This window comes from Oncorhynchus keta, chromosome 6 (assembly GCF_023373465.1).
Source record: "Oncorhynchus keta strain PuntledgeMale-10-30-2019 chromosome 6, Oket_V2, whole genome shotgun sequence".
Lineage (NCBI taxonomy): Eukaryota > Metazoa > Chordata > Actinopteri > Salmoniformes > Salmonidae > Oncorhynchus > Oncorhynchus keta.
This window is the reverse complement of record NC_068426.1, coordinates 43125021-43132917: the sequence shown is the minus strand read 5'-3', so window position 1 is coordinate 43132917 and position 7897 is coordinate 43125021. Positions and strand designations below refer to the sequence as shown.

The 7897-nt window shown below is 43.4% G+C and overlaps 1 protein-coding gene across 1 annotated transcript; it reads left to right on the top strand.

The window, feature by feature from the left end:
- Positions 1-1458: 1458 nt before the first annotated feature.
- On the top strand, positions 1459-6682 carry LOC118385551 (actin-related protein 2/3 complex subunit 5-like protein). The gene is made up of 4 exons (XM_052521730.1): positions 1459-1878; positions 3586-3657; positions 5607-5783; positions 5998-6682. The coding sequence occupies exons 1-4, from the start codon at positions 1738-1740 to the stop codon at positions 6058-6060; spliced, it is 453 nt and encodes a 150-aa protein (XP_052377690.1). The 5' UTR covers positions 1459-1737; the 3' UTR covers positions 6061-6682.
- Positions 6683-7897: the final 1215 nt, after the last annotated feature.

The window sequence follows — 7897 nt, the reverse complement described above, 5'->3', positions numbered from 1 at the left end:
ACAGCTATGTAGCTAGCTAAGAAGGAATTGCTAAGATTAGACAAATCAACCGTTGTACTATAATGAAATGTAGTGAAAAAGTTATACAACCTGCGGTGCGAAGTGCGATGCGACCGCACTTAACTGACTTGCCTCGTTAAATAAAAGTAAAACAATCCCGCAAACTTTAGACTAAGTGTGCACACAGCTTCTAGTGGTTGATGTTTTCTATTGGTTGATGTATACCAAACATTAGAAACATCATTCTAATATTGAGTTGCCCCCCCCCTCCCCCTTTGTCCCTCAGAACAGCCTCAATTCGTCGGGGCATGGACTCTACAAGGTGTAGAAAGCGTTCCACAGGGATGCCGGCCCATGTTGACTCCAATGCTTCCCACAGTTGTGTCAAATTGGCTGGAAGTCCTTTTGGTGGTGGACCATTCTTTATACACACAGGAAACTGTTAAACGTGAAAACCCCAGCAGCGCTGCAGTTCTTGACACAAACCGGTGCGCTTGGCACCTACTACCGTACCCCGTTCAAAGGCACTTATATTTTCAGTCTTGCCCATTCACCCTCTGAATGGCACACATACACAATCCATGTCTCAATTGTCTCAAGCCTTAAAAATCCTTCTTTAACCTGTCTCCTCCCCTTAATCTACATGTCTCCTCCCCTTCATCTACATGTCTCCTCCCCTTCATCTACACTGATTGAAGTGGATTTAACAGGTGACATCAATAAGGGATCATACATAGCTTTCTCCTGGATTCACCTGGTTAGTCTGTCATGGAAAGAGCACGTGTTCTTAATGTTTTGTACACTCAATTTATGTTTGAGGCTTTACTGAGCCGGACAAACTTCTCTCTTCGAAGAGAGCTCAAGCACTTCCCCAGTGTTTCCCCTGATCAAGTACGAAGACATTGCGCATCTCTAGTCTAGAATGACAACGGTGTACTACTGTATACTGCACTATCCAGGGTTGGGTAGGTTACTTTCTAAATGCAATCTGCTAAAGTTACTCGTTACCTGTCCAAAATTGTAATCAGTAACGTAACTTTGGGATTACAACCTCAGTAACGTTATCTGATTACTTTCCATTACTTTTGGATGACTTTCCCCTTGAGGCATTAGAAGACTACAAAAAGGATCCATGAAACGCTTGTATCATCATAGTGGTCTCTGACTTGTAGTCAGACTTGCTCAGGTGCAACGAACTTAAACGTGTACCTTTTTTCCATACTGCATTGAATGTAGTTGAGGTAAAACAGAGTGGTGTCAATTTTTTTTCTTCTCCTTTCTGAATTTAAAAGTAATCCAAGAAGTAATCTAGTTTGTAAAATAATCTAATCTGATTACAATTAGGTTTTTTGTGATTGGTTTGCATGTAACTGATTAAATGTAATCCGTTACTGTTCCCCCAGTCATGGCAGCAGTACTCTTATTGTGAAGGATTAAAAAATATATATTTGACTCGGAAGTGACGACAGGTGCCGCTGGCTTCACCTGAGTGAAAAGAATTTAGGCAACACTATTGCGTGTCAAACGAGTTAGCGAGGTACATGGTGGTGACATAATGTGTGTAACACTGGCAGATAATATTATCTAGACAAGTTTACAATCAGAACACCGTTAGCGAAGACGGTGGTTGCCAGATAGCAGGAGAACCGATCCAGAGCAAGTACCCTGTACTTGGCTCGCGTTAACGCAACAGCGCCGTGTGTAGGACTAGCTTTAGCTTGCTAGCTACTGCTTCTGATGGCGAAAAACACTCTTTCGTCGCGATTCAGGAAACTCGACATAGATGAATTTGATGAGAACAAATTCGTTGATGACCACGATGAGGCTGTCGATAATCAGGGACCGGACGGCACGGAGATAGAAAACCTCATCAGGATATATCCTTTACGTTCATGCCCCCATGGTCGTTAGCTAAATGTGCTAGCGAGCTAGCTTGCTGACAGCCGATGTGATTTGATAATGGATTTTGTTTTCAACTCAAATCAAAATGCTCATTTAATTTCTGCTCGTGTTGACATGTATCTTTCTAGGTAGTTAGCTGATGTTATGTAACTATATATAAGTTTAGGTTGCTGGTTAGCCAATGCCTGGAGGATATCCCTGGCTGAACTATCCTATAGCGCTGGTCCAGACCAGGGCGCCCTCCAGAGCTATCGGAACCCGAGACTAGCTACTCGTTAGCTGGGTAACTTAGTTATGTCGAAACATGGTTGTCTATAGCTAGCATGCAAAGCTCCAGCAGCTGCTGCACTGTTAATGAGGGAATCACTATGCCGTTTGATTTGTGTGAGACAGGAGTTGCAGGGTGTCAGGAGGTTCTTCATGGCCCTCTTATGAGGGATGTTTTATTTCGAGTGAGCCACATTTAGGGCAATGACACCAGTAGAGGATTTGCTTGAGGCTATTGTTAGCTATTGTGCCTCACATTGTGAGGCACAATAGCTATCTCTCTGCGTTTCATTCTCGGTGTGTCATCTTTCTCCATTTGAGGAGGTACCACTCTGGTCAGGTGAGCTGGAACCGGCTGTATATGATCAGACACCTATGTGAGCTCTTGAAATGGATCTCACATTAGATAGTGGCAATGGCAACAACACCCTCTGATGTCGGTCTGCTTCTCACTAGCCGGCTACCACCTGGCTACTCAAACCTGCACCTTTAGAGGCTGCTGCCCTATATACATGGAATCACTGGCCACTGTTTACATACTGCTTTACTCATCTCATATGTATATACTGTACTCTATTCTACTGTATTTTAGTCAATACCACTGACATTGCTCGTCCCAATATATATATATTTTTAAAACTTTTAGATTTGTGAATTGTTAGATACTACTGCACTGTTGGAGCTAGGAACACAACCATTTAGCTCCTGCTAAATCTACATTTGAATAATACAATTTGATTTGGTGAAAATAATCTCTGAGCATCGTAGCACCATTAGCTGCAAAAACTTGACGTACCCAGTTGCAGCCCACTTTTTGGAAGCAAACCACTCCATTTCGTTCCCTCGGTATATCGGCATTGAATACATCACCTTCCCTAGGAGAGGGGGTGACCTTGACAATGTATTAAAATGAGATGCCACCTGGATCTTTCATTTAGAGACCCTTGCTCCCTTTAGTCTTAATGTAGACTTATGATCTGAAGCCATTCTTATTATTATATTTTTTCTATTCATTGTATATGTTTGTTTCTATGATTATATGGCGGGATGTTTGCTTTTTTCTTCTTCTTCCATTTCTGTAAATCAACCAATGAAATCAAGCCACACCCGGCTATGATTGCAGGCACCTGCGTGTCTTTTAAATGTATATCAATTAGTGACCAGCATTAGGTTGTCATGATACCCTGATGAAGACCGCTTGTCTGTCAAAACATTGGTTCTGAAATGATTGTATCTGAGCGCCTAGTGAGGCTCTACTTTTCTTACTCCGTTAGCCAGCACCTCGCCTAAACAGGTGTGTGTTTCTTTTGCCTCTGGTGGTGGTGGGGGGGTGGAGAAGTACAATGTTACTGCCCTTCAAACCTATTTAGGATATGGCAGTAGACGGTGTTAAGTTCCTTAACCGACTAATGCACAGGTGACACGATGACCGCTTTTCACCTTGCTCTGCGGAACCCTCCTCTCAACACTAAGAATCCAGCAGTAAAGGTGAGGGGCCAAGACTTTCATCTGACATTCATGTAACTTTGTAGAAAAGGTACACGATATATACAAAAGTATGTGGACATCCCTTCAAATTAGTTTATTCGGCTATTTCAGCCACACCCGTTGCTGACGGGTGTATGAAATGAAGCCCACAGCAATCGACCTTAGAAAAAAATTGGCATTGGAAAAGGACTACTGATGAGCTCAATAACTTTCAATGTGGCACCGTCATAGGATGCCACCATTCCAACAAGTCAGTTCGTCAAACTTCTGCCCTGCTAGAGCTGCCCCGGTCAACTGTAAGTGCTGTTATTGTGAAGTGGAAACGTCTCGGAGCAACAACGGCTCAGCCGCGAAGTGGTAGGTCACACAAGCTCACAGAACGGAACTGCTGAGTGCTGTAAGTGCGTAAAAATCATCTGACCTCCGTTTCAACACTCACTACAGAGTTCCAAACGCAAATCAAATTTTATTAGTCACATGCGCCGAATACAACTGGTATGATCAATGACATGTTTACTTAAGAGCCCCCCAACCAACAATGCAGTTTCAATAAATACGGACAAGAGTAAGAGAAAAGTAACAAGTAATTAAAGAGCAGCAGTAAAACAACAATAGCGAGACTATTTACAGGGGGGTACCGAGTCAATGTGCTGGGGCACCGGTTAGTTGAGGTAGTATGTACATGTAGGTAGAGTTATTGAAGTGACTACGCATAGTTGACGACAAGAGTAGCAGTGGTGTAAAGAGGGGTGGTGGTGGGGGGGCATATAGTCTGGGTAGCCATTTGATTAGATGTTCAGGAGTCTTATGGCTTGGAGATAGAAGCTGTTTAGAAGCCTCTTAGACCTAGACTTGGCGCTCCGGTAGCAGAGAGAACAGTCTATGATTAGGGTGGCTGGTGTCTTTGACAATTTTTAGGGCCTTCCTCTGACACAGCCTGGTATAGAGGTCCTGGATGGTAGGAAGCTTGGCCCCCCCCCCCCAGCTTGGCCATTCGCACAACCCTCTGTAGTGCCTTGCGGTGGGAGGCCGCGCAGTTGCCATACCAGGCAGTGATGCTCTCGATGGTGCTTCTGGAAGCAACGTCAGCACAATAATTGTTTGTCTGGAGCTTCTTGAAATGGGTTTCCATGGCCGAGCAGCTAAGATCGCCAAGCGTTGGCTGGAGTGGTGTAAAGCTCGTTGCCATTGGACTCTGGAGCAGTGGAAACTTTTTCTTTGGAATCGCGCTCACCATCTGGCAGTCTAAAGGACAAATCTGGGTTTGGTGGATGCCAGGAAAAGGCTACCTGCCCAAATGCATAGTGCCAACTGTAAAGTTTGGTGGAGGAGGAATAATGGTCTGGGGCTGTTTACCATGGTTTGGCCTTGGCTCCGTGGTAACAGTGAAGGCTAATCTTAACATTACAGCATACAATGACATTCTAGACAATTCTGTGCTTCCAACTTTGTGGAAACAGTTTGGGTAAGGTCCTTTCCTGTTTCATCATAATGCCCCAGTGCACAAGCGTAGGTCCATACAGAAATGGTTTGTCGACTTTGGTGTGGAAGAACTTGACTGGCCTGCACAGAGCCCTGACCTCAACCCCATTGAACACCTTTGGGATGGTAACTGCGAGCCCAATCACATTAATGCTCGTGGCTGAATGGAAGCAAGTCCCTGCAGAAATGTTCCAACATCTCGCGGAGAGCCTTCCCAGAAGAGTGGAGGCTGTTTGGGCAGCGAAGGGGAAGGGGGGAGTTTGGAATGAGATGTTTGACGAGCAGGTGTCCACATAGTTTTGGTCATGAAGTGTGCTTGGAGTCTATATTAACATTGGTGTAGAATGCTAGCTCATTGCAGGAGAGGCTTAGCAAGCATCCCCAACACGTTGCCTCTCTTGGGAATCTGCACTGGTGTAAATAACTTTTGTAAACATATTTTCTTGCTTTCTTGTTCTGTCTTTCAGGAAAGGGCTCTGGCAATAGTGCTGAGAGTGTTGACATCATTTAAGTCAAGTGATATTGAGCCAGCCGTCAAGTCTCTTGACAGAAGCGGGGTGGACCTGCTTATGAAGTACATATATAGAGGCTTCGAGAAGCCCTCCGACAATAGCAGTGCCATTCTCCTACAGTGGCACGAAAAGGTGTGAAAGCTATATCTGAACTTGTGCAATCTTTAAACTCTAGTCCATCTAATGTTCATGGAAATATGATGCACAGGAGGCTACTGAGGGGAGTTTGGCTCATAATGGTATCAAACCCAAAACCATGTTCAACCATTACTATGAGCCCGTCCTCCCCAATCTAGGTGCCACCTGTGTTTTATCATTTTGTTTCTTCCCCTCTTTCTTCACTCAGGCTTTCGCAGTTGGGGGCTTAGGGTCAATCGTACGAGTTCTGACGGCCCGAAAGACCGTTTGAAGGGAGCGGCCTTATCACGTGGAGTGTCTCGGATGACCACTGGCAAGAGGAGTGACTGCCTTCTGTGGAAGGGAAAGTAGATTATCACAATTTCTTACTGAAAAAAACCCAAAACACTACATAAGTTAAAGACAAAACACAAAGGGAACATTTATTTTTAGTTTGAAAATGTATAAGAATGGGATGGGATAGCTGTAATTTAGGAAAGGATATGTGTTCATGTATAGGATTATCATTTTTACCCAATCACGAGATATTTGCTCGTTCTTTATTGCATTTCTGTTCTAATGCCATTGAGAAGCATCAGCATGTTTCTTTGAGGGTGGGGAAGGAAGGAAAAGAGACATGAACATGGCCGGTCAGAGGAAGGGTATACATTAAGTGGTACTGGACCTTTATACCAGTGTGTGTGTGTGTGTGTGACATTCAGTGTGCTTGCAAGTGTATGCCTGATATGTTAGTGTAGTATTTCATTTTTTTTCTCATTGTCATTTTTGTACAGACAAAGTACATTTTAATATAAAGAGATTGAGATTCAATTAATTGGTATACAGGGTGGGGTATATTGAACTATGGGGGAATTTTGTTGTGAAGTGCCTGCTGCAATAAAACTGGAAACAAGTGTCCTTGTCATTTGCCCTCTCTACGGGAGCCAAATGTTGTTGTTTTGACCAATCACAATCGGATATTTTCAGAACTGATTAGTGGGGGAAAAACAGTTGGGGCTGGCTGTAAAGCGCCGTGTTGTATATTTAGAATAGTGGTAGTGAATTTGGTTGTGGAACCTGTATTCCTGTTCAGAACACAACCACGGCAGGTGCGGCGAACTGCTCTTTCCACACTAGGGGCTAATATTCTTGTGAATCAACAAACTTTAGGTTCCAGAGCAAAATCAGTCATCCAAAAGAGTATAAATTATTTTTAGTTTGCATATTCTACGAGCAAGCACGAAGCAGAGTATTTTTCAGTAACCCAGGCTGCCCTAATGCACTTGTGGAGAGCTGTGAGGATTACAATATGGTGAAAATTCCATTTAGTCTACCGGAGGGCGAAGTGGAGCTAGATGATAAGTGCATAGGGGTCAATTTGGTATTGGGTGTTTGCGTGACAATAGCCCTTAGGTGCAAAATCATGTATATTTGTGAACTGTCAATTTCAGGGTAGGACATCAGGAGGCAAATGTGGTGTAAAAGGTTAAATGTTATTAAATGTGTGAAGTTGTGTTAGCAGCAGTAAACAAATTAATGAAAGCTGCCTCCTATACTTAACCAGAAACATCAAGCTCCAAATGACATCTCACAGCCACCCAGGGGTGGCTAATTTTAACAGATACATAGACATAACTACCATTGACACATGTCTACATAAACCCCTTCGAGAAATATATCAGCTAAACTGAATTCTGCTGTCAGCAACAACTGGAGGAATTCTATATTTAGTTTTTCTTGAGAGCAAGAAGAAACTGGTATAAATCATCTCTGTGGCCATCATTGACTAGTGGCATGTAAAAATAAATGCTATGGAACAAGATGTGGTTTACCATGTAGCTGTTTGCACGAAATATCATGCTAAGTGGGGGACATTGACTTCGGGCTCCATTCAAGCCGTATTGCGTAGGTTCAGCGCTGCAGCCTGATTTAAAAGCAATCTACGTTAGCGGGGAGCGCATTCGCGGTAAACACTGCATACAGTATGTCGGCTCAATCAAAAATGACCTGTACGTTGCTATTGTGCAATCTAACACTTCAGTGATACAGATCAAATAAGAGTTCTCACATTGGTTTTGGTTAGAAAACTATCCCTTTAGCCTTTACACTTCCGGGTTCTGGAACACATT

What these genes read in the sequence shown, in the direction of transcription:
- LOC118385551 (XM_052521730.1), top strand. Translation starts at nt 1,738, where the DNA reads ATGGCGAAAAACACTCTTTCGTCGCGATTCAGGAAACTCGACATAGAT. An exon ending in TAGAAAACCTCATCAGGATA is followed by an intron (nt 1,879 to 3,585) that starts TATCCTTTACGT and finishes GACTAATGCACA; the next exon opens with GGTGACACGATGACCGCTTT. An exon ending in CTAAGAATCCAGCAGTAAAG is followed by an intron (nt 3,658 to 5,606) that starts GTGAGGGGCCAA and finishes TCTGTCTTTCAG; the next exon opens with GAAAGGGCTCTGGCAATAGT.